The sequence below is a fragment of the Asterias rubens genome, chromosome 2 (assembly GCF_902459465.1).
Source record: "Asterias rubens chromosome 2, eAstRub1.3, whole genome shotgun sequence".
Lineage (NCBI taxonomy): Eukaryota > Metazoa > Echinodermata > Asteroidea > Forcipulatida > Asteriidae > Asterias > Asterias rubens.
The window spans coordinates 7,014,144-7,041,573 of NC_047063.1; the positions used below are offsets into that span (position 1 = coordinate 7,014,144).

The following is a 27,430-nucleotide window of genomic DNA, read 5'->3' on the forward strand; positions in this document are numbered from 1 at the left end:
TCTGGTTGGAAACATGTTTTGAAAGTAGTGTACAATGTATAATTATTTACACTATCAAAACTGTGGTTTTTTTGGGTTTTACTTTTTTTTTTAGTCAAAACTTCCATTTACTTGTGTACTTTTTAAATAGTCTGCCATTTTTAGGAGTCCAGAATTTGCTTCAACAAAATGGCAGACTATGTTACTGCAATTCCATGCAATACCATTTCAGGTATATTTGTGAGGATCATTAATTTCTAGTTTAAAACCTACTTGCAACCACATCCATTTCATAGCAAGCACTTTCTAAAGCCAAAAACACCAAATTCAAAACCGAAGTGTCCCTTTAGGCGTGTCAGGCAACATTCAGTTGTCAGGCTCAGTACTTGTTATTAAAACTGTCTTGTTGAAAATCATCACATCTCAAACTCAACAATTTCAAAAACAATCAATGATTTCATTTATTTCATCTAAACATTTTGGAGACTTATTTTTGGCTATTTTTTATGACACGGACTTGGTTGGACAGAATAACTTTTAAAGTAGTTGAATAAAAGTAGTGGATTATAAACTCATGTAGTTCAAAACTGTGAGGTTTTCCATTTACTTTTTGAACTAAAACGGTTCAACATTTTGAGGAGTCATAAATTTGCTTCAACAAACTGGTGGGTTGTGTTAGTTCATCAACACAAAAAGAAAAACCAAACAATTTCTAGGTACAACATAATTGTGTGGATCGTCATTTTCTAATTAAAAAAACCAAACATCTTTCGGATGGCAGTCATTGAAGAGAACCATAATAGGATGTTGACATGTGCTTTCAGTGATAGATGTTCATCCATGACTGCACTGAGATTTCTGCTTCTGATGAGTGGTTTAACTTTACATCTCCAACTATGATGGAAATGACTTGGCTGTTGCAAAAATCTTGATGTAAAATAAATCACTGTTTTTGCGGCAATTAGCATCTTGTTCTTGTGAATGTGTATACTGGCCTTCTAGGAAATGTTTTTGGGGGTGGTACACGATTTTCTTGTTCTTTGGGGGGGGGGGGGGGGGGGCAGGCCAAAGGTCTAGACTAATCATTTGGCTGTGCCTACAGAGTCACTCTAGGTTATGACTGTACATTGGTGGTGCATGAGACCTTAAATTTGTTTAAGTGTCATCGTGTTTCTACAAAAGTCCTTAATGTTTCTCCAAGTTCTGGTCTGCAATGCCACAGGACAGGACGATTCAATGTCACGTTTTCCTGGAATCTACTTCAGCAAAATGAATCTCTGCAAGCCCTCGGTTACGTCTTTCTTTTCCTGGGCAGTCCAGGGGCGTCGCTTGAATTGTCAACGCTTGACTTGTCAAGCTTTTGGAGCTGGATCCGTTTGGGTTGGTGGCCTTCCTACAACACACAGGAAAGAAGAGGTCAATTAGTAAACATAATCAAATGGGGTGTATACATAACCTAAATATGTTCATTTTACCGATGTGACATTTACTCCTCGAGTAAATCAATAAGCAATTTAGCACAAAATAATGCGATAAAGGTACCTGCAGAAAATGCTTGACAAGAAGCAGCCATCTTGTTTCATCCTACCGTACAAAATGAGTTGCCGAGATGGGCTAATCTAGACTAATCACTTGGCTGTGCCTACAGAGTGACTCTAGGTTATGACTGTACTTTGATGGTGCATGACACCTTAAATTTGTTGAAAGCAAACGGAGTCTGGCATCTTATCGCATTTTGGTCTGGGGGGGGGGGGGGGGTAAACAGGGAATAGGACCAGCATATGCAAGAGACCTACAAGAGATATAGGCAGTCACAAATATTACAAACTTACTGGCATCAACACTGTCCTCCAAAGCTGGGTCACACGAGTCACCTGAATCACTGCTGTCCTCATCGCTGGTGAAGCCTTCTGCAATACAAAGAAATTAAACTTCTACAGTTAGCTTTCATTGCTTTCTGGCACACAAATAACAATGTGGGCCAATCCGTTGGGTTGGGTGTGTGGGGTTTGGGGTGTACAGTGAATGATGTTCTAAGGGGGGGGGGGGAGGGGGTTAGGTGATGACGGCCACAGGCCGAGTTATCAGGCCCCAAAAACAAAGAGCAATTGTTACATTTAGGTATGCTTGCTTTTTGGCGTACACACCTAAACAAGTCGGCCAATCCATTGGGGGGGGGGGGGTGGAAGGGGGGGGGGGGGGAGGTTGTACAGTGAATGAATGTTATGGGGGGGTGGGGGTACCACAGTTTGAATTAAATTGGAAAGACAAGTTAAAAACGGGTTTGTTTACCTCCAGTAACATGCAACTCCTCCAAAGATTTGCCATGTTGCGAAACCAAGTTGCCTCTCTCCAAGCTGAGGAAAAGTCTAGACAGTTTGGTAAGCCTCTGGACAGTGTCTGGCAACTGGTAGTACTCACGATGGACCCGCAAATCATGACCCATGAAGTCTGCAAGTGTTTCAAGCTGATGTTCATTCAAGGCCAGAATTTGTGAAACAGTCGCTAGACCGCATGTTACCAGCATTCTCAAGGCCCGCCTCATTTGCATATGCTCGTAGACGGTCGCTTCCTCGTATATGACCTGAGCCTCCGTAACAACTTCATGCGAATAAGAAATTTGTTTGGTGGGTGTTTTGTCTCAGTTGTATAACAAGACGACCAAGTTCTCGTAGTTTGTTCCGAATGTAGCCATGTTGTGTAACATCGTGGCCAAGTCTAAGGTATTTACGTTTGGCAACTTCCAGAATCAAAGAATCATTCTTGACAATCAGACCAACACTGTCTCTCCTCATAGAACTAAGAACCTTGTTCAACTGGAAAGATACACCAGCAGGGGGTGGTTTCAACAAATCACTCTTGTTAGCTACTCGCCCCCTAACACGACCTATCCTACTGCTACCATCAGTCTGTGCAGGGAGCGCAGGCTTAAGTGGGCACTGATGACGCCAAAGATCAAGACGCATGTAATAGCCATAACAATGTATGCATGGTCCAAATGCGTGGGGAGGATCCTCATGATTTGGTCTGTATACTATAATAAGGACACCCTTTCCCTCTCTAAGGACTTGGCAATTGTGTCTGTGATTACCAATATTGCGGATGTATAACAGAAGTTTCTTGCGGGCACTAACGTCGGTCTCTGATGCTATCTCTACAACTTCCCTCTCCTCTTTGTGACGCGACTGAAGATGACGGGTTAACTTGGCCTGAGGCTCATCACAGTAAAAGCAATAGTGTTTTTTGTCCCATTTCCTTTGTCCACCGACATTATCGGTCTGCATGACTGTTACGGCACACTTCTCACTAGAATCATTTGTTTCACATCCTACAGCTTCATTGCTTTGGTGAAGCTCGGCAGTTTCTAAAATAGCTTGTGGGTCATCGTCATTCCAGGAACTGGTGTTGGGGTTGACAGACGTTGAAGGATCAGACTGAAACGTAGCTTGTGGGTCATCGTCATCCCAGGAACTGGTGTTGGGGTTGACAGAACTTGAAGGATCACACTGAAAACCTGATGTTTGATGGGCCAGCTAGCAAGGAAAAGATAAATGACATAATTAACACCACTGAGATATGATTAGGATTATGACACAAATTAAATATATACGGTTGAGTGGATCAGCGTGCCCTTAAATTGATAGGCAAATAATACATAAGCACTAAGCTAGTCAGAACTTAAAGGAACATGTTGCCTATGAAAAGCGTTTGAAACCGTTTGTTATGAAATGCATATGGTTAGAAAGATGTTTTACAAGTAGAATATAATGATCCACACAAGTATCACTCAAAATTGCACGGTTTTCATTTTACGTCGCGAACGAACATGGTCGGCCATTTATGGGAGTCCAAGTTTTGACTCCCATAAATGGCCGACCGTGTTTGTCGACGAGGTAAAACGAAAACCACGCAATTTCGAGGCATATTTGTGTTGATCATTGTATTCTGCTTTTACAACATCTTTCTAACCATATCGATTTTATAACAAACGGTTACTGGACGCTTTTCAAAGACCAGCTCGACCGATCCAAGGCAACATGTTTCTTTAAAGCATCCTTTCAAACCATGGAGCAATTGCTCCATGTTTCAAACAGTATATCCCATGGGGGGGGGGGGTGGCACGGATTGGTTATTATGCAGCTTTTACTATAAAGCGAGTCGCTTGCCGTCAACAGCAAGTGGTTTGGCACTCTGTTACATTTAGAGAGGACATTTGATTGCCTCAACACGTAAACCTTGGAAAAACGTCTCAATTGTACAGAACATAATATACTATGAAGAAACAAAGCATGTTATTAAATTCATATCAATGCAATTAATACATGACATCATCATTTACTCACCTGGTGCTCAAATAAGGAGCGTGTGATGCCATCATCATTGTAACGCACACAGTACTTGATTAGTGACTTCCCTGAAAAATGAAAGGCAAACGGTTTATTAATTTGTATTTCATCTGGGGGGGGGGGGAAACATACAACTTTGTGCCATCTTTAAAACGTGCTCTTCACGTGATGTGGATCACAATAAGGGTGTGCAACTGTAATTTCGTGTGTCCACAGTACAAAAGTAATGATACTTGTTTAAATACCTTTGGTTATGGAGGTGATTACAGCTGGATACCATGACGAGTCTGGAGGCCACAGTGCCATTACGCTGTCCCCTTCTTCATATTAGAAAGAAGACATACAAATTATGCAACATATACGATATTTAGTAACGAACGGCAATATTCGCCATGTTGTCTTTCAACGCACTTGTTTACTTGGGTGCGAGTTTACTTGGGTATCAGTACACCCGGGTACGAATTGACTTGGCTACGAATGAACTTGGGTACGTATTGACTCGGGTACGAATTTACTTGGGTACGAATTGACTTTGGTTCGAATGAACTTGTGGAATTCCAACTGGGGTACATATTATTAGGGGTTAGTTCTTAATCACATGCATAAACATAAATTGGTAATGTCCTAAATCATTTAACTATGTGTTTGTTGACAAGTGTAAGGAATCGTTAACTGGTCAAACGACTGTATATAGTGATGTAGTCAGTACAGTAAGGATTACATGGAAATCTATTTACACTCAGATCACTCACCATTTCTTGTCTTCTCTTGAGAGCTGCCATGGGTCGAATGGTTGACTCTAGGGTCCTGGTGGATGCAATGCACTCAATGTTTATGATGCGTCCCCATTACAGCTGCAACCGGCCACGCTACCCAACTCAAATCGAATAAGCTAACCGTCATGCAGAAATGAGTTCAGGATTAGAAATGGCCGCCTCTACTACCTACAAGAAGGAAACTTCATATCAACAGAGGGCGATGTAACCATCCAAGAGTGCTAACCGGCAACAGAATGGTGTTAACTCACACATACTCCTCTTGTAAATGACGTAAACCGAGGATTAGTCCCAAAAGCTTAGATATCTCAGTGGCGTCCAAACTGGCTATAATGCTGCATTTATCACAATTTTTCAAAGCGAGGAAGTCCTCGCTGTGCTAAAAGTCCTCGATGTGCGAGTGTGTATTCACACAGAAGAGCTCGGTTTCCGGCCTTGACAAGTACACACACACACTAGTGTGCATTTACCTCCAATCGGGGACCTCCTATTGTACCTCTTTTGTTTGTACTAACTTTTTAGCAACAGCTCCCATTGGTTTGTACACGATTTCCAACTGGGGACCTTTTCCAACCGGGAACCCTATTGTCCTCTTTTGTTATAAGTCCCCGGTTTGAATGCCTAAACAAACTCACATACACACCATTTGGCTTGTTATAAAGAGATGTAATTCTACAAGCATTTGTGAAAACTCCCGTTTGTCATAATATAAATGCAAATGACAGTTAATGTTTTCATGATGAATGTCAGTCCGACATTGAGCAAGATGTTACAGTGCACAAGTACTGTTTTTCAACATGGTGTTATGAGTATTTCACTGTTCTCACAAGTGGCTTTCAGATATATATTGATAAATATGTAGATTTTGTCTCAACATAATTCTCTGAATGGTCAAGAAGTTTCTTAGCAGGATATATCCTGTCCCCTCATGACACTGTGAAAATCTTCTCCTTGAAAACTCAGTGAAATATCTGTTAAATGCCATTTTGGGGTGAGTTTCAAGAATTTAAGTTTTCACAGTATTTTCACTCTGTTTGGTAGGAAAAAAACAGGGTGAAAATAACGTGAAAATGAATTAACTTCTTGAAATTCACCCCAAAATGGCATTTCACAGATATTTCACTGAGTTTTCCAGGAGAATATTTTCATAGTGTGAAATGGCAATACATTGCGTCAGTTTTCATGATGCTTTTCAGTGTTAAGTTTATCAATCAGTAATATAGACAATTTATTAAATTATGATGACATTATCCTATTCAGTATATTACTGATCAATATTTGAATCTGGAAGAAAATGAAACAAAATTAATTTCTGATATTGACCTGAGAGTAAAGATGTGCTTTGGACTATCATGTATATGATCGATTTATCTCCCACTTTCTGTAGGAGCATATTTATTGCTCAAAGGGTGGACAATCTGGCTATCTGGTTGACAAGTTGAAGAACATCCACCGTCAACTCTCAACAAGCGCAAGAATGAGAACTGGGATCTGTGAGAAAAGCACACCCAAGACATTGAACAAAACTCCCAATGTAACTAGCTTGCTCTCTGAAGAAGATTTGGAGGAGTGCGAGGCCGTCTGCAGGAACACCATGGATAAACGGAAGGTCATGGATGAAAAGAAACTGTCAGCTGTGGATCCAAGAGAAGAAACCTTACACCAAACAGATCTTCGAACGATACCCACGATATAGAGACATCCCGGAACTTGTAAGTGTTTTAACTCATACTTCATCATTCATCCCTAGGGCAAGTTCACTTGGGTGTACCCCAAGGGGTACACCAAATTTGTCACCCCAAGTTTAACATCAAGTGAATTCAAACATGTTTTAAATTTTTGCTCCCTCTGGGAATATGTTTTGCTTTGTTTCTCGTTTGAACCATTGTCTTTTGTGGAAGCTCTCATCAAGTTGGAGCACATGTGCAGCTTTTTCATTTCCCAAAAATCTCTTTGAACAGGGGGTAAAGATTTTCCCACATTATTATGGTCATGGAGTCTTTCGATGCAGTGGCAATAGTACATGAAAGTATGACTCCATTTTAAATGTTCTTTGACAAGTGGGACAAACACTCCAAAGGTCTTCTAGCATATGCTGCCAAGTGCAAAGGAGACATCAGACAGATGGTTGAGGAGTATGAAAGCCACCCACCACGTACACTGTAAAAAAATTCTGTATTTTTACAGAGAAAATTTTACAGAAACACTGTGTTTTTCGTTTTCACGACACTTTAAATGTAAAAACTACATTTTTCTTGTATAAAGCTCGTTTTTACCGAAGTTGTGTAATTTTAGAGAATTAATCTGTAAAATTACAGGAAAGTGTAATAAGTTCTGTAGAAAAACAGGTTTTAGAGGTAAAATAACAGACTGACTTTTTTTATTATTTTTCACAAATTTTGGGGATAAAAATACAATAAATTCTGTGTTTTTACAGATTTCTTTTTTTACAGAAACAGTATGTTTTTCGTTTTCACAACACTTTAAATGTAAAAATTACACGTTTTCTGTAGAAAGCTTGTTTTTACCGAAGTTGAGTGATTTTACAGGATAAGTCTGTAAACGTACAGGAAAATGTAATAAGTTCTGTAGAAAAACCGGTCTTAGAGGTAAAATAACAGACTCACTAAAACAAATTTAGAATACATTTTTGGGAATAAAATTACAATGAATTATGTAGTTTTACAGAGAAAATATTTCAAAAGAACTGTATGTTTTTTGTTTTCACAACACTTTAAATGTAAACTTACATGTCTTTTGTAAAAAGCTTGTTTTTACCGAAGTAGTGTAATTTTAGATGAATAATCTGTCAAATTACAAAGAAATGTAGTAAGCTCTGTAAAATAAAAACAGGTCTTGGTGGTAAAATATCAGATTCTTAAACAATTATTTCAGACTACACCTTTTGGGGTGAAAATACAATGAATTATGTATTTTTACAGGTACAATTAAACAGAAACAGTATGTTTTTCGTTTCCACAACACTTTAAATGTAAAAAGTGCATTGTTTTCTTGTAGAAAGCTCGTTTTGACCGAAGTTGATGTAATTGTACAGGATCATTGATCGGTAAAAGTACAAGGAAATGTTATTCTGTAAAAAGTCCCCCCCCCCAGTGTTCGCTTGCCCTATTAAAAAAGAAGTTTTAGCTGAACTATAAAAACAATATTTTCAGAGCTGGGTAGTAAGAATAGGTCACTTTGACATAACTTTATACACCATTAACAGTGATCGTCTAATATCGCGCCGTTTTATTGAAGTTTGGCAGACTGCCATCGCAAGTATTATTCAATACTATAGCAACGTATACGACATGTACAAGTTGTTGTTGCATGAACACGTGCGGTCGATCGTGTACTACTATACTGAGCACTTGGCATTGACTTCGCTTGTATGTACTGTGTGTACGTCCCGTGTGTACATCCCGTGTGTGTGCACAGATACGCGCCATTACCACAACGGTCCTACAGCTAGCGTACAGTCGAAGTGCAACGGTGGACGCCATTCTTCTGTGTTTTCGTAGGCCTACATGTACTTCTTTTTGTCCGAAACTGCCAAGAAAGGTTGGTATGTAGGTGTGGTATCAGTGAGCTTGCTTTATGATAAGTTTGTGCCTTTTTTTTGAAGTTTTTATTTTAATTGTAGATCAATCAAAGTTGTTTTCTGTACTAGTATAAAGTAGCAGCCCCTGCTGCATGCAAATGTGGTGGTTGTGAAGTTCAACAAAGTGTTCTAAAACAACCGCAGCATACTTGTTTGCAAAGTACTTTTCCTCTGTCCATGATGTAAGTGAAACAGGAATAGTTTCAATGGTATATAATAGTAATTAATTTGTACTAATGATTAAATTAAATAGTACTAAACATAGTAAGTAAGTAATTCATATTCATTGGCTCCATGTACTACTAGTATATAATGAGTCACAGTAGTGCTGATCAGTGTAGGCTGTAGGTCTCTTTTTCTACCTCCATGGTCTTATTAAGTAAAAAATAATAATGTAAAGCACAAAAATAGACCGTAGGACTAGGAAAGAAGGAGCGTACTGCTACTGCATACATAACTTTATAAAGCAAGAACTTTGCTTTTAAATTTAGTTTTTACTCTATAAATAATGTGTAAAGTGAAAATGGTAAATGTTAATTGCAATGCTGGATAATTCTCTGTGTGTAAACAAGCAATAAAGTAAATTTGTTTATTGTTTATAAACTAAATTGACTGCGCCCACCCACGGCCTCCCCATGGAACATTTCAGGGACTGTAAGTGTAAATGATCGTTTTGTCTTTCTCGGTGCTCTACCCCTAAACTTTGCTCGTATCTTACTCCTAAAAGCGAAGATTTGAAATATTTTCTTTCAAAGACCTACTGTTGCAGTGATTTGGTACAGGTTATAACAAAATGTTTCAGTGTCCTCTTTGTGACTACTCAACTCTCTCCATCACAAGCTATTCAAAACATTACAGAATACATACAAACGTGCATAATTTTGGGTTTCCATGTGGTGTTCTTAATTGTTCCCAAACTTTTTTAACCTACTCTGTATTTAACAGTCATGTTAGCCGAAACCATAGTCGGTATCGTAGGGAACATTCTTCACGCCATGATAGCTTAGTGTTATCTGTTAAATGTCGGGTCGGCAATTGTGAGCAGCAGTGCAGTGATATGTCCTCAGTTATCAAGCGCATGAAATCCCACATTGATTCTGGCATTCAAGCAACTTGCCCATTTGTGCCGTGTTCAAAATCGTTCACAAAAAAATCCTCTTTCACATCTCATGTATCACGATACCATAAAAACACCCCAATCCAAACTAATCAAGATAATCAAGATGTGCAGAATGATTTCAGAAATGAAACCATTTCAGAATCGGGAAGAAGTGATAATATTGTTGACTTAGAACCGTCAGATGAGTTCCAGAACATAATGCAGGACACATCTGTATCACAACAAGATTTCAGTAATAACTTTGCACTTTTCTGCTTAAAGCTTCAAGCAGAACTTCTAATCCCTCAGAGCACTGTTCAATGTATAGTTGAAGAGCTTGAAAGTATGCATGAAGTAGTCAGTGAGTCTTGTATTTTGAGGCTTAAAAATAAATTGCAAGATGAAGGCCTCTCAGAGAATAGCGTTAGTGCAGTCACTGACTACATGCGATATTCATATGAATGGGGTAATGTGCTGAGCAAGGAGTCCGGCACCCTGAGATCCCACCCGAGTAACATGCCTGTGATATTTTTTCACAGGACTCGGGAAAGTACTGAGTATACAGTGCTAACACACATCGGTGTATGGGTAAAAACCAAAATTAATACCCTGAGATCTGTTCACCTTCGAAAAGCTTATTATCAGACACATATGAATAATGTCAGTCCTGAGTCAGTGTGCTTAGGAAGAGACCATATTCGGGGAGCTGTTTGCTACCACTATGTTCCTCTAAAGGAAACTCTGTCCATGCTTTTGAGTGACAAAGCTGTCCAGGCTCATGTTCAGCAGTTACATGAGTCAACTGACACAAGTATTCTTTCCGACTACACTGATGGAACTGCTTTTAAGAAAAATGAATTCTTTAAATTGAACAGCAGGTGTCTACAACTTATTCTGTTTCAGGATGCATTTCAAGTAGTAAACCCTCTTGGGCCGAGCAAGAAGAAGTATAAAATTTTGGGTGTTTATATGGCTCTTGGCAATCTCCCACCACAGTTAAGAAGTTCCATCAATCAAATACAACTTGTTCTGTTATGCCTAGAGAAAGACTTCAAGGAATTTGGTCAGGACAAGGTTTTTGGCCGAATGATAAAAGACTTAAAAGACATTGAACAACTTGGTGTAGAGACACCTATTGGCCTGTTGAGGGGGTGTGTTGTTGCAATCACTGGTGACAATTTAGGGTCACACTGTATTGGTGGCTTTACTGAAAATTTCAGCACTACACCTCATTTTTGTCAATATTGTAATATCACAAAAAACGTCTTCCACTCGGGAAATGCATTTTCTTTAGGCGTGGCCCGCAGTACTACTAGTTACAATGAGGCAGTAAAATACCTTGAAGAGAATCCTGAAGTTAACATTCACATTGGAATCAAGTTCAACTCAGTGTTCAATTCACTGCAGTATTTTCATGTATGCAACCCTGGTCTTCCCCCATGCTTGGGACATGATTTGTTTGAGGGTGTTGTAAGTTTTGATCTGGCTTTGTACCTCAAATATTTCATCAAAACAAAGCGTTGGTTCACCTACAGCATGCTGAACAGAAAGATACGGAAATTCAAATATCTTTCCACAGATGTGAGCAACAGACCAGCTGAAGTCAACTTGAACGGCAAAGTTCTTGGTGGTCATGCAGTGCAGAATTGGTATCTGCTTCGCCTTCTTCCGTTGATTATAGGTTGTAAATTAGAGAACACTGATGACCCCTGCTGGCAATTGTGTTTGCAGCTTAGGGACATTGTAGAATTGGTCTGTGCTCCTTGTATTTCAAGAGAGCAAATTTGTTTTCTGCAAGTACTTGTGGAGGAGTATCTCGAAGAGAGAAGAAACGCCTTTCCTGATTGCCGTCTCAAACCTAAGCACCACTATCTGTCTCATTATGCAGAGTTGATAGGAAAGTTTGGACCCCTAATAAGATTGTGGACAATGCGCTTCGAAAGTAAACATGGCTATTTCAAGAAGTGTTTGCGCAACAGCCAAAACTACAAAAATATCACTAAGACTATGTCTGAACGACACCAACTCCTACAGGCTTACTACATCAGTGGTTCTATACTGCCACCTGAAATACAAGTCAAAAGTGCTTTACCCATGCACCCAGATTTATATGCACAAAGTATAACAAATGTAGTACAGGAACTTCACCTCAATGCTGAAAATTCAGTTGTAAGTCAGGAGATCTCATTGCATGGAACAGTCTTTAGAAAAGGCTTGTATGTACCAGTTGGTGTCACAGAGGATAATGTTTTCACATTTGGCTGTATCATGATGATTGTAGTCAAAAATTTGAAATGTCCCTTTGTAGTTGTAAGACTGTATCAAAGTACATATTTGTCAGACCTGGGTGTGTATATGCTTCTTGATACGCAAGGGTCAGACTCTCACAAAGTTTCTTGTATTGCAATTTGTGATCTGCTAGATTGGTTTCCCCTCCCTGCATACTCTCTTGAGGGTCAACAAGTGTTGGTTTTGAAGCACAAGTTCTCAAAGAAGTAGATGTGAAAACTACTGGAGGGAGGCTTGTTTCAAAATCTCAGAATCCTATCAAACAGAGTGTCGTTGGAAAACAATTTATGACATACTTTTCCTTCTAAGAAAATAACTTCATTCTAAAGCAGAATTCACACCAGACAGAATTTTAATATTTACCCAATAAATAATTTGTGTAGAATGATTTTGTAAGTATAAGTTTGATTAGGTGCTTAGTATAAACTTGTAAGGATTTCAACTGAAACAAACAAACAAACAAACAACGCTCGTTGACAGCGAGCAGCTCAGATTTTGCTGAAACTTCTTTGATTTTTGTTTTATTGGTTCAGTAGTGACATTAAAAATTTCAAATCATATTTAATTTCGGATTGAACAAATACAAACATTGCTTAGAACAGGATTTGAACTGCCACCTCCGGATTAACATGCCAGTGCTCTACCAACTGAGCTATCTAGCCCTAATGCTGGAATAATAAGGGGATGCTAGATGTCTCTTTTTGGGAGAGAAATGACCATTAATCTGGAGGTCCCAGGTTCAATGGGCCATATTTTTGACCGCGTGAGGGCGCTCTCAATCACTTCCGATGTGACAGGTCATTTACATATAGCCCTTGCGCAGCGCCCTCGCTTGATCTCAAGACTCTCTCACTTATCATTGTCTATTGTTTAGCTTATCTGTTCCAAGAAGTAGTGAGTCATTCATACCACAGCACATGTACAGCCAACATTGATATCTGTTCTGTGGCAAAAGTTCCATCTATTTCATACATTTTTCATGGTACAAGTTAGAAAGGAGAAGTTTGGAAGATCACCTCATGATGATCTATAGTGACTAGGCTGGGGTAAGTCTATTTTACGTTGTATTTTAAAGTTGATTTGTTACTGCTTTTCTAGTCTCTAAATGTTGGGAAAGTTACTTTGATTTGGAACTTGGTTTAACTTCTTTAGATATTTCTTAGTGTTTCCTCTATTAAGTTTACTTTATTATTACTTCTATTAGTTGTATTGTTCATTTATAGCTTTAGTTTCATTTGTATTTGATTTAGTTTGAAAGCACTCTTATGGGTGTTGTGATCAAACTTTTCCTTATTTTGTCATTGTCTTAGACTAGAAGTATTCATACAGAGGTGTGTGGTTTTCCTTACTGTACCACCATTGGCATTGTGCAATGTCAGTTGCCTCTTTGTGTGAGAGTAGAAATGCACTGGGCATATGCTGGGTGATGTTTGTGGTTAGGAAGTGAGCATATCGATAGTCAGTATTGCTGTGCAGCATAGCTTATCGATATAGCATCCTTTAGTGTACACTGCCACATAAGGTTCAGTCAAGCAATTGATATGTGATCACTGGTGTGTTGCCTGCATGTTCTAGTCTTACACAGGGTTCTTTGTTTATTGTTAACCTTGATAAGAGTACACTGGGGAGAAGTAGGCTACTATTCTCTACTGTAAACTCATTATGTATTCGGTCTAAAACAAGTGCTGCCAGAGCTTATGTTTCATTATACAAGTCTTTGGAATGCCTAGCTGCAATGTTATTGTGCTGCTATTGGGTTTATTAATTCTAAGGTTTATTGTAGAACAAGTCTATGCACTTTGACTAAGTTTTGTGAATTAATTAATTAAGAGTCTCAAGTCAAAGCAATCACTTGCCTTGTACATTCTTGATTATTCTTTGATCAGTATTAACTTAAGGGTTGTGGTTCAAGTTCTTTATTAGTTCTTTATTCATAAGGATGTGATTGGACTAAGTTGAGTTCAAGGTTTATTGAGCAGAAATAGAGAAAGAGGTTATTTCCACATTTGCTTTAGTTATTTCCTAATTTTGTCTCTGCAAGTTAAAGCATTTACATGCCTTGTATTAATTCATTTTGGAATTTAACTTGACTTTACAGTTAGAGGCAAACTGTGTTATTGAGTTCGATTTATCTCTTTTGATTGCATTGGATTATCTGAGGATTATCATTGTTCTTTTCATAATTTACTTTGCCAGATTGGTATTTCCTAAAGCATTGTATTTATATGGAAATTCTATTTTGTATCATTTCAGGGTTTATGCTAACGCCATAATAAAAGAACAAGACAGAGTTAATGTACATCATCCGCATCTTGTCACATTTTCTCGGTGTCACATTTGGCGTCGTAGACAGGATGGTGTATTAATACTGCATCTACCCCCAGTCGAGGATGAGGTGAGACTCCGGCGATGACAATGGGTCAACCAGAGCAAGAGAGTGCACCTGCTGCTTTTCACAAAGCAGGGGAGCACCACCCTGAGGAGGCAGAAGAGGAGGCAGATGAGGCGATCATCATACTGGAGACAGAAGGTGAGACTCCGGCGATGACAACGGGTCAACCAGAGCCAGAGAGTGCACCTGCTGCTTTTCACAAAGCAGGGGAGCACCACCCTGAGGACCAAGCCCCTCAATCTTCAGATGTGCAAGATCCAGAGAGAGCACCCGCTGCTGTACACAAAGCAGGGGAGCATTACCCTGACGATCTAGCCCCTCAACCCACATCAGAAGTGCAAGATACCCCACCGGAGCCCACTACAGAGGAGGAGGTCCCACTTGCCAAAGCGGAGCAGTTGCGCCACACCAGCCGTGCTGAAGCGGGACAACACTCCAATCCCCATCCACTCCCGAAGTCCAGTCCGAGTTACCGGCCGTAACTGTTAGAGCTCCTTCGATCGATCTCCAAGTTCTCGCAGACTTCAGTCGTTCCCAGTTGCTGTTAGCGCAGATGTTGGCAGGAGTCCAGCGTTGACGACTTCATTGTGTTTAGTAACAGATTATATTTTGTACTCTCTTTCTTTTGTATTAATCATTAAGTTAATGTCATATATTTAGTTAAGTTGTCGGGACGCCAACCTTTAAGCAGGGGAGTATGTGACAGGTCATTTACATATAGCCCTTGCGCAGCGCCCTCGCTTGATCTCAAGACTCTCTCACTTATCATTGTCTATTGTTTAGCTTATCTGTTCCAAGAAGTAGTGAGTCATTCATACCACAGCACATGTACAGCCAACATTGATATCTGTTCTGTGGCAAAAGTTCCATCTATTTCATACATTTTTCATGGTACAAGTTAGAAAGGAGAAGTTTGGAAGATCACCTCATGATGATCTATAGTGACTAGGCTGGGGTAAGTCTATTTTACGTTGTATTTTAAAGTTGATTTGTTACTGCTTTTCTAGTCTCTAAATGTTGGGAAAGTTACTTTGATTTGGAACTTGGTTTAACTTCTTTAGATATTTCTTAGTGTTTCCTCTATTAAGTTTACTTTATTATTACTTCTATTAGTTGTATTGTTCATTTATAGCTTTAGTTTCATTTGTATTTGATTTAGTTTGAAAGCACTCTTATGGGTGTTGTGATCAAACTTTTCCTTATTTTGTCATTGTCTTAGACTAGAAGTATTCATACAGAGGTGTGTGGTTTTCCTTACTGTACCACCATTGGCATTGTGCAATGTCAGTTGCCTCTTTGTGTGAGAGTAGAAATGCACTGGGCATATGCTGGGTGATGTTTGTGGTTAGGAAGTGAGCATATCGATAGTCAGTATTGCTGTGCAGCATAGCTTATCGATATAGCATCCTTTAGTGTACACTGCCACATAAGGTTCAGTCAAGCAATTGATATGTGATCACTGGTGTGTTGCCTGCATGTTCTAGTCTTACACAGGGTTCTTTGTTTATTGTTAACCTTGATAAGAGTACACTGGGGAGAAGTAGGCTACTATTCTCTACTGTAAACTCATTATGTATTCGGTCTAAAACAAGTGCTGCCAGAGCTTATGTTTCATTATACAAGTCTTTGGAATGCCTAGCTGCAATGTTATTGTGCTGCTATTGGGTTTATTAATTCTAAGGTTTATTGTAGAACAAGTCTATGCACTTTGACTAAGTTTTGTGAATTAATTAATTAAGAGTCTCAAGTCAAAGCAATCACTTGCCTTGTACATTCTTGATTATTCTTTGATCAGTATTAACTTAAGGGTTGTGGTTCAAGTTCTTTATTAGTTCTTTATTCATAAGGATGTGATTGGACTAAGTTGAGTTCAAGGTTTATTGAGCAGAAATAGAGAAAGAGGTTATTTCCACATTTGCTTTAGTTATTTCCTAATTTTGTCTCTGCAAGTTAAAGCATTTACATGCCTTGTATTAATTCATTTTGGAATTTAACTTGACTTTACAGTTAGAGGCAAACTGTGTTATTGAGTTCGATTTATCTCTTTTGATTGCATTGGATTATCTGAGGATTATCATTGTTCTTTTCATAATTTACTTTGCCAGATTGGTATTTCCTAAAGCATTGTATTTATATGGAAATTCTATTTTGTATCATTTCAGGGTTTATGCTAACGCCATAATAAAAGAACAAGACAGAGTTAATGTACATCATCCGCATCTTGTCACATTTTCTCGGTGTCACACGGGGGTATATTCATTCATACCCAAAACAGTTTTTAAAGATTGGAACACATTATAACCACAGACATCTAATCCATCACAGACAATAAGACTTTTAAAGGAGCCGTTATAATCCACCTCTAAAGCAAATTGAAACTACGGCGCAACCAAAAGTGACAGAACGCCTATTAATTTGTGCAGGGCGAATCGCGTGTACCCCCGGAAGTGATCAAAATACTATTTATAGCGCCCTCGCGCGGTCAAAAATAAGGGGCATTTACACTCAAGTCATTGTTTTTTCAATAAGCCAACAATTAATTACAATTTCACCTGTCAGTCTCCTTGTTTATTATATAAACTTATACTGTAGAACGTTTTAAAATTGTTATAAACAAGCTCTTGTATTAGCTGCTGGTACCACATTTTCATATCAAGTATTAGCATTGTAAAAAACTATAATGCCAGGTAGCTAAATTGCAAGGAGTTTTCTTCAATTTTTACCAGGTGCTTCCCAAAATGGGGACAAGTGAAGATGTAGTAGAATCACAGATTAAAGAGTATGTCCAGCAAGCTGTTGGTAGTTCCAGTGCATCATTAGTAGATGATATTGTGGACAAAGTTAAAGAAATCGGCATAGAGATACCCAGTGACTTCCAGTACATGGATGAGAGTGACCTGGAGTGCCTTGGTCTGAAAAAGATCCAGTTGCGGAAGCTTTTGAAAAGCTGAGAGGATGGTAAGTTTCTACATACAGTATTGAAAGTCAAAATATTAATTCCATATCTCCATCTATTCAGGTTTAAAATTGTAATAAATATTGTTATGGTGGCTTTATTGTAAAGCACTAGTATGATAATTAAAGCGATGATTTATGCAATATTTAACACGCACAAAGGATCAAATTTAAATGCATACATGCACACATACTTGTGTTAACACCTGCAACTGCCACTGGTGACCTTCATTTGTTCCCATTGTGTTTGTACTTAAACTTTTTGGCAACAGCTACCATTGGTTTCGTACACACTTCCAACCAGGAACCCTATTACTCTCTTGGTTGTAGGTCCCTGGTTTGAATGTCTATACCCACCCACACAAAGGAGAAAGAAATAAGAGCAATGCAACAAATAAAGTACTCAAATTCACTTGTAATATACACAATTAGCTGAATGTTATTATAGTAGAGGACACCTGTGAACAAGTTGTTTTATTTTAAAGCAAAAACTTCCTCCAACTGCCATACATTCTCGAGCTCACCAAAGATATTGCCATCACTTTAAAATATGTGTAATAATTAGTAGGGAAAATCCTGATGTGTAGTTTTGTATAAAAAAAAATGGGTCTTCATTAACTGATTCACCTGGCACAAAACTTATTTCTTGTAATTGTATCTACATTAAAATGTACTCAGGGAAATCATCGGACGGACTGACTGCATCATCTTCATCAGTGTCACCCTGTTCAAGTGTATTGTCTTTGCCTGATTCATCACCCGAAGGTGTCTGCTGGTCTTCTTCATACCAGATTCCATGGAAGAAACTGCCTAAAGGGCTGCAGGACAGTATCCAGAGAAAAGAGAGACCTCTCCCGTCCGAGAGAAGACAGATGATCAGGGTTTTGGCAGATGACATTGTCAAAATTACATCAAGACCCATGCGAAAGCAGTTGGCTGTTGTTGCTTCTAAAGTTGTCGCAGAGTTTCCAAGCAGCTTCCAAGATAAACTAGATGATCTCATCGTTGATAATGGGTATAACTCTATTCTGACCCAGCTAGAGCAGAGATTCCAAAACTTACACAGACAACTAAAACCTATGAAGAGAGTAAATTCTAGTTCAGACGAGGCAGGTTCCAGCCAAGCTTCAAATTGTAATAAAGCCACTTGTTCGTACGGTACCAATTCAGAGCAGTATAGTCCAGCTTTACCCAGGAGTGAAGAATCTCAAGAAGAAAAGAAGAAAAGCTTGCAAGAAATGCACACAAGAGAAGTGTGGAAATTGGATACCTTAACAGAGTTGTTGGCAGAAACCTATCCTACAGTGAGGCATGTGATCAACGGAGGTTTGCAGTCCATCCTATCTATCAAGGAGGATTGGCCCTTTCTCTTTGAGGAAGTTGGAATGCTTCATCACTTTGAAATTCTTGTTGGTATAAAGTTGAAGGAGACATTGGCAGGTGCCTTAACGTCGAAGGTTCCAAGACTTTTGCAGTTCCTGGACTCCAAGCAGACGACAAATAAGCAGCTTAAGTTGAAGCTTCATGAGCTGAATAGTGCAAAGCGCCAAACATCAAATAGCAGCCCTGAGATTCTTGGATTTTTGCTAGTTTTATCAACATTCTTTGGGGAGAACACCTCGGCACTTATCCAAAGTGCAGAGGTAAACTATGATTGTTTCTTATTGTATATTTACAAAATTTCAAAAAACAGTAAATTATTTCATTTCGCACCTTACAAAAAAAATAGTCCATAAACTTTACCCTGTACACATTGGGAAGTTGGCCCTATTTTTTGCCTTTAAGCTCCAGGGGCCAATTTCATAGAGCTGCTTAAGCACAAAAAGTAGCTAAGCACAACAAAATTATGCTTACGAGAATAAGGTTACCAGCCAAACTACCATGTCACATGCACAATTTGTGACTGGTATCCTGCTCATTTCTGCTCAGCAGACAATTGTTAAGCAATATTTTCTGCTTAACCAGCTCTATGAAATTGGGCCCACAGGTGGCATGTTGTTCTTGGGAGTTTGACTTGATCCTTTTATCATATAAATGAAACCTATGCTACACCTTCCCACTTTAAACTCTTACTTCAGATAAGAATTTTGAAGATACTTCTGTTACTTTTAAATGCATCTGAGTCACTTTTGACATATAGCACCCCCACTTCAAAGATGGGCCTTATACATGTGGGTAGTAAGTCGGTTTGTAAAATCTCTTTCAAACATATTTTGATGTGTTTTTTTTCTACCAACAGGTCCATCCCCTATGACTTCTGTAAACTTCATGCTTGCCATTGATAGAGAGGTAGTGAACAGCCATATGTCGTCACCTATGGAGGCACTCAGCATGCTCTTTGCCTCATACTTTGTCTGCAACATTGAATACAGCAAGGAAGCAGCTGCAACAATCGAGTTTGTTCAATGGTATGACATTTTTAACATTGACCAATTAAGTCAGGCCCATCTTCTATCTAAGCTAGGTCATCACTGCCATATTATCTCATAATTATTTTAATCCTAGACCTTTTGTATCAGTACTGTTTGCATGCTGTTGTGGTTGTCATCCCCGCCAATTGTAAAAAAAAAAACACACCATTTACCTTTTGCCCATCTGGTTTATCATCCATGTTCATGATGTATTGGGGTGTTTTTCACCATCCTGAAGAACATTAACGAATTTAAGTAAATTTATGTATTATTTGCAGTTGCTTGGTTGGGATCAACCCCAAGACAGGGTCAAAGATAAAGAAGACATGGAGAGGTTCCATAAACCCAAAGGTGCTGTCAGTCATCAACAGTTTGAGTCAGACTGGAGCAATTAGACCATCACAGACATCAGGATATCACCATACATTTGCATGTAAAGGTTTTATTTTGATATGCTTCTATACTGAGAGGTGCAATCAATCCAAAGGTACTGTCACTCATTAACATTCTGGAAGACTTTTGGGGTCGTTACAACAAGGTATAAATATAGACATTACCATACATTTGAATGTAAAAGTTTTATTTTTGTATTTTTACACAAAATAATATTTATGTCTAAGGGGAAAAGTTTCAGTTTTTAAAAACAGTTGAAGGAAGTTATGCCAACCTTATCCCCAAATCAAATCATTTATATGCAGTAGGTAGATCTCAAAAACATTTCCCTTCTTTTGCATGTTAAATTTGTGAACTTGGAACTATACAGGATTTGCATGAACGAGTTTGGGTATAATGGAGTTAATGAAAATTGCATTTTAAACAAAGCTGTATTTTTTTCAAAACCGTTAAGTTGTTAAAGGTTGATATTGGAGAGGTTTTGTAGAGACTCATTCGGGATCCATAAGTAAGTTTATTGTATATTACTTCTTGAAAAACCCCAGTTGGATTAATTTATGCCAACCATTGCCTATAACATCTTTAAATCAAGTCAATCAGTTATTTGCACAGGGTTCTATCAAAAATGTTTGGTATTTTAAAATCATTTTAAAATCGTTTTAATTGAACCACAGTATTTGCAAAAGTCTTGTTTGAAATAACATTTTGCTATTTTTTAATTCTATTTTTTTCATTTAATATAAAATTGGTTTGTCAAAGAGATGCTCAGTACCAAAAAGACTATTTTATTTTTTTTAACATTAGCATGCAAAAGAATGCATTTTATTTTGTTCTATTTATTTTTGACAGAGGTAAAGCTACACTACAGTATACAATGTTGTTATGTTCTAAAAAGAGTTGATACAACAAAGTTTTTTCTAAGTATCTGAAAGTTTATTGTTGTTAGTCACAAAGATTTGTAATTAGTATTATCACATTTTTGTAGTTAATTTCAGCCGAAGTTATATCAATCACATTGTATAATGCAGTCCTTGATGTCATGATGCTTCATATGAAAGAAACTACTTACTGTTGACAAGTTTGGTAAGGCTAGAAATTGCAAAATGCAAAATGTTTCGTATATTCTAGTGCTTAAGTGGTCCAGCAAAAAAAACAAAAATTGCTTTATTTCTGTTGCTTTTACAGCCCTTGTGTATCATTACGAAAATTTTGACAATACAAATAAACATTCTGTTAGTTAGTTCAAAAGCTCAGTCCAGAAATTGAGGATTGTTTGTTTGTTTTGTTGAAGATTTTGTTGAAATAAATGCTTGACTGGCACAAAAGAACATTAATTTGAATCTGGCTTTTCATTATTTTATTTTACAATTGAGTGACTGTCAAAAACACATAATGTATGTATTTATACGAAATACATATGTAAATAATGATAACTGAATTCACCTGTATTTTCACTGATCATATCTGTATTCACAAAACAGTGAATGTGTATTTTGTACACAATAACTGTAAACACGAAAAACTTCAACATGAGTGTTTTTACAACTTTGAGGTTTTCTTTCTTTACACAAAGTCGTATGTAAACGAAACTACAGAAAACACGTTAATACAGATACAGCCATGTGGTGGAATTTAAAGTTAAGAAAAACCTGTATTTTAACATCGCAGATGTAAAACTGTTTTACATATTTTTGTAATTTGTAAACACAAACTGGGTCGTTATCTCATTTACTGTTTTGATGTAATCTAATTTAACAGAAACTACATGGATTTAAACAAACATGTACCGTATGTAAACGCAGTTTACAACGTCGAAAGTAAAATAAAAAACAGGAAACATGTAATACAGAATACAGCCATTTGGTTGGATTTAAAAAAACAAATTGCCTGTATTTATAACAAACGAATGTAAAACTATTTTACAGAATTTTGTAAATTATAAAAACAAATTGGGGTGTTATTTTAAAATATAAAAAAATCTGTATTTTTACATCAAAGTGTATGGCGATGATGCTGCCATCACTTTTGATGTAAATTTACAGGTTTTTTTTTTACAGTGTAAGCAAGGTATTATCAAAGCCTTCATCTGTACATGTAATCTACAAAGTTTGTGTATGACCAATGGCCTTAGGATGAGTTGTAAATAACAGCCAGGAACTTAATTTCACATTAGCTCATACACTGTAAAATATTTCTGTTTTTTTTTTACACAGGTTTTTTGTTTGTTATTTGATTTTACATGCTTTTTGTAGTTTTTTTAATGTAAATTAACCACTTTCTGTTAACATTTCTGTACTTTTACATAACTTTGTGATTTTCACCCATAATTCCGTTATTAAACATATTATTTGTAAAATGACTAACGAATCGAGGAAAACAATTCTTTTTTTGCGAAAACGTTTTATTTGTTTTTTGCTTTTACATTTTCTGTTTTTGTATTGTTGTTGGAAGTTTGTGATTTTACATATTTTGTCAACTTTTACCCATACTTTTGTTAATAAAAATACATTTTGTAAAAAAAACAATCAAATTGTTTAAAAAGTTTTTATTTTACAGCGACTTTGTGATTTTTAATTGTTTTGACATATTTGTTTTTGTGTTGATACATCTTTCTGTAAATATTTATGTTTTTATACATATTTTTCTGATTTAAACAAAACGTTTGCTTTTGAACATAGAATTTGTAAAATTACAGTCGAACTGGGTATAATTGATATTTTTTACACCTGTTTGTTATTTGCTTTTACTGTTTTGTTGTTGTTTTAATGTAAATAAACTTACTTTTGTAATAAAGTATGTATTTCTACATATTTTATTGAATTTCACACATGACGTTGTGGCTGAATATAGAATTTGTGAAATTACAGTCAAACTGTATAATTGATATTTTTTTACACCTGTTTGTTATTTGCTTTTACATTTTTTTTTTCAATGCAAATAAACCTCATTTTGTAATAAAGTATGTATTTCTACATATTTTATTGAATTTTACACATCACCTTTGTTGCTGAACATAGAAGTTGTAAACAGTTGAACATTGTGTAAAAGCCTCGTTTTTATTTCAGCAATTCACTTGTGTTTGGGACACGTTTTTGTTTTAAATTATAAAAGGGCCTAAAAAATGTTAAGCTACACATTCGTTGTTCTTTTAGTACTTGTGCAGGCACATTAATTACGTGTTTTATAAATAAAACAACAGATAGAATAACTCAGCAATAGGCCTACAAATACTTGTATTTTTGCTGACTTTGCTTCTTCTTTTTTTTCTACTTCCTAAATTTGTTTGGTTTGATTTTCGTTTTGATGCGTCATGTATAGGCCTACTGTTAAATGTATTGGATTTTCCGTGAATAACCGAGTCTATTAGAAGTCGAAGAAACCAAAATAATACATTGGTGGTGTAGTTGTTTTTAATGTTTTATTGGTTCTACTAGTTATTTTACGTCGAACCTCTGGGTTTAAGCAGACAGGCTGTTTCACAGGACGTGAAGAAACCATGCTTCATATACCCAACACACCCAATCAACAACGCATATATTACGCGCGCACGGCACAGCCGGCGTGGTTGTCTACCTGCAGCTGACGACTGTGTGTGTTACAATACGTGCAAAGACTTGTACTGTGTGTACGTTAGCTTTTCATTCACACAACGAACCAATTCATGACATTGGAGAGCATGGGAGTGGAGTGTAACCCAAGATTTGGGAACTGTAGATGTGGTAAATGTCCCATCGGGTCCAAAGACTACACTTTGAAGGAAGAGCGTGAACTCGCACTAATTGATCAGAATCTCGTCTTTCAAGGATCTCATTGGGAAGCAGCTTATCCCTGGATTAAGGATCCTGCTAATCTACCAGACAACAGACACGTTGCATTTGCCATGCTGAGAGCCCTAGAGCGACGGCTGGAGCGTGACCCCACCAAGGCGCAAGTGTACGACGCACAGATGAAAGACATGATAGATCGAGGCGTCGCCCGAGTAATCCCCAAGGAAGAAATGGCTTCGTATAAGGGACCGATCCACTACATAGCCCATCACGAAGTCCTGAAGCCAGACAGCAAGAGCACCCCAGTCAGGATTGTATTCAATAGCAGTGCCAACTACAAAGGACATATCCTCAACGACTACTGGGCTAAAGGTCCAGACATGATGAACTCTCTCCTGGGAGTACTCCTTCGATTTCGAGAGAACGAGGTAGCTTTGGTTGGTGATATCTGCAAGATGTATCACAGCGTCTTTACCACATTGAAGGACCAACACTGCCACAGATTTCTCTGGAGAAACCTACATGAAAGTTGTCAACATGGGCGACCGGCCATCAGCCACCATCGCCACTGTGGCACTGAAGAAGACTGCTGAGCTTGGCAAAGACAAATTTCCTGAAGCCGCAAGCATGATCCAGCAGAATGTTTACGTTGATGATATCCTCGAGTCTGTGCCAACACTAGACAAAGCCCGGATCCATGCACAAGAGATTGACCAATTGATCAAGCCAGGAAATTTTTTCCTAAAGAAATGGGTGTTCTCTGGAGGACTCGACAAAGATGAAGCAAGGAAAACAGTGAGAAGGTTCTTGGCATTTCATGGGACCCAAAGAGAGATGTTTTCCACTTCATCACACGGATCAGTTTCGCCCAAAAGAAGAAAAAGATGAGACAAGGTCCTGACCTGAGAGGTGATCAAATCCCTTCAGAAATACCAATCCCTTCAGAAATACCATCCGTACTCAGAATGGAACGACTCTTGGTGGGCATGCCATTCAGAATTGTTGAGTATCCTACCACTGATAGTAGGTTATAAAATCAAGCAGCCAGAAGATCCTGTATGGCAGTTGTGTTTACAACTCAGAGAGATTGTAGAGTTTGTGTGTTCTCCACACATATCAACAGAACAAGTAGCATATCTAAATGTGGTTGTAGAGGAATATCTGGAAGAGAGGAAAGTTACATTCAATGAATGTAAACTTCGTCCTAAACACCACTATATGGCTCATTATGCTGAGATAATACTTAAGTTTGGGCCTTTAATGAGAATGTGGACCATGAGGTTTGAAAGTAAGCACTCTTATTTTAAGAAGTGCTTGCAGCATTGCCAGAATTTCAAAAATGTTACTAAGACACTTAGTGAAAGACATCAGCTACTTCAGGCATACATGGCGAATGGGTCATTGATGTCATCTTCAGTAAATTATGCCAAAGCAATTCCTTTGCACCCTTCCCTGTACTCGACAGGAATTGCAAGTTCTCTTCAGAGGTTTGACTTAGATTCTCAGAACTCGGTTGTCAGTGAGAAGGTCACTTTTAATGGAGTAGATTTCAAGAAAGGGTTGTTTGTAGTAGTTAGTTTTTCAAATGACTCCACCATCACATTTGGCTGCATACAGATGATGGTTGTTAAGTCTTGCTCGTCTGTGTATGTTGTGGTACGACTATGTGAAGCTAGCTTTGAGACGCACCTTGGAGTTTATAGTTTACCAGCTCGTGTTGGTTCTGGTGAAGCACTCGGTAAAGTTTCATGTATTCCAGTCACTAAACTTCATGATTTGTTTCCACTTCCTGCATATCATGTTGGAAAACACCGCTTGATACCCTTGAAGCATAGTGTTAGCATAGTACATAATGTTACGCTTCTTTTCACAAAAACAGACATTTCTTTTTGTGTGTCATAGAAAACGTATACAAAACTACATATTGGGGAAGGTGGTTCTATGGCCTATAGTATTTGTAAGTTAAAAGTGCATAACTATAGTTACATTGTTTCTTTATCAGTTTGCTAAAATGGCAAGCAGTGAGGAATCTGTAGTCCTTAGTCCACTTGAAGAATATATATTTCCAAAGCACTACCAAGCTGTCAGAACGTGAAGTCAACCGGATTGTAGAGAAGGCTCTAGAGATTGGTGTAGACAACCCATCAGACTTCAAGCTTGTTAATGAAGAGGATTTGAAGGAGCTTCAGCTGAAGCCAATACATATGAGGAAGCTCATCAATGCCGCCAACACACATATGATAGAGGTAATTAACACAATATCTCTTGAAAAACACATAAACAAAGTGGCTGCAACCAACCCCACCTATATGTTGGACAAGTTAAAATCCCCCCCCCCAAAGTACCATATGCTAGAGGGGTCTTTCTTTTTTCATTTTTTAACCCAAAAGTACAAAGTGTTTGACATGACCCTCACCCCTTGTCCATTGTTATTTCTATTTTGAGTGGTAAATGCAATTGAAGTCAAACTTGAGTCCACCGTCACAAATCAAAGAATTTTTCTTCAGGGTTTGTTTATTGAATCTATTATTTTTTGCTAATTGCTCAATTTGAATGATCAACAATGTCTTAATTTTAGTTCATCTTGTATTTCATGAATTTGATATCCTTACAGAAAACCCACTTAGTAAACAGTTGGTGTCCTTATCACCACCCTCGTCATCATGGGATGCTGCAAGTTTGTCATCATCATCGTCATCAGTAGCCTCTCCAGCCTCTTTGACTGACTGGTGTAGCACTTTCTGTATCCCTTGGGATAAAATGCCTGCACCACTCCAAGACGACCTTAAACGGAAGGAGAGACCTCTACCATCAAAACGCAGGCAGATGGTGAGAATCATCGCTGATGAAATATTATGCCAGTGTAACAAGCCCGGCAGAAAGTCACTGTCTTTGATTGCTTCAAAGATTGTGAATAAGTACCCTGACTCATTCCAAGACAATTTAGGAAATAACAAGATTGGCCATGGATATGATTCACTTCTTGCTCAACTTGAGACACGCATAACATTAATAGGGCAAAACCACACAAAGTAGTTCATGGTTCAGATTCGGACCAAGACAGCAGTGAACCAGCCAAGAAGGTTCAGGCTTGTAGCTACGGTACAAAGGACTGGATGCCAAAATTGCCTCTAAGTGAAGATGCTACCTCCCAAAAGGAGAAAAAAGAACTAATGCAGGACTTGCATTCCAGAGAAATTTGGAATACTGCACAAGTATCACAACTTCTGGATGACACTTATCCGACCGTAAGGTCTATCATAAATGCGACGGATAATTCAATTACCACCATGACAGCAGAATGGCCTGTTCTCTTCATGAGATTGGAATGTTCCATCATTTCGAGCGATTGGTTGGAATTCCATTAAAGGAGACTCTACTTAGTTTATTAATCTTGGCACCTTCGACTCAAATGCACTATC

The 27,430-nt window shown here is 38.0% G+C and overlaps 3 protein-coding genes across 4 annotated transcripts; 2 read left to right on the plus strand and 1 right to left on the minus strand.

Moving 5' to 3' along the window:
• Positions 1–1,087: 1,087 nt before the first annotated feature.
• Positions 1,088–4,631, minus strand: LOC117287542. Its single transcript, XM_033768193.1, has 6 exons — positions 4,571–4,631; positions 4,323–4,393; positions 2,711–2,918; positions 2,272–2,580; positions 1,812–1,889; positions 1,088–1,372 (listed from the first exon to the last, which is right to left on the minus strand). Exons 1-6 carry the CDS (start codon positions 4,629–4,631, stop codon positions 1,332–1,334), a joined length of 768 nt encoding a protein of 255 aa, XP_033624084.1. The 3' UTR covers positions 1,088–1,331.
• An 8,254-nt stretch (positions 4,632–12,885) lies between these two features.
• Positions 12,886–16,724, plus strand: LOC117307132. 2 transcript variants are annotated; one of them, XR_004521033.1, is made up of 2 exons: positions 12,886–15,437; positions 16,645–16,724. XR_004521033.1 is itself a non-coding variant. In XM_033791801.1 (2 exons), the coding sequence occupies exon 2, from the start codon at positions 14,500–14,502 to the stop codon at positions 14,962–14,964; it is 465 nt and encodes a 154-aa protein (XP_033647692.1). In that variant the 5' UTR covers positions 12,886–13,136; positions 14,344–14,499; the 3' UTR covers positions 14,965–16,688. The 2 variants fall into 2 exon arrangements, 1 of the variants encoding a protein (XP_033647692.1); XM_033791801.1 differs by having other exon boundaries at positions 12,886–13,136; positions 14,344–16,688.
• A 496-nt stretch (positions 16,725–17,220) lies between these two features.
• LOC117287543 lies at positions 17,221–20,243 on the plus strand. The gene is made up of 3 exons (XM_033768194.1): positions 17,221–17,392; positions 18,116–19,080; positions 20,127–20,243. The coding sequence occupies exons 1-3, from the start codon at positions 17,221–17,223 to the stop codon at positions 20,241–20,243; spliced, it is 1,254 nt and encodes a 417-aa protein (XP_033624085.1).
• The last annotated feature ends 7,187 nt before the right edge of the window (positions 20,244–27,430 follow it).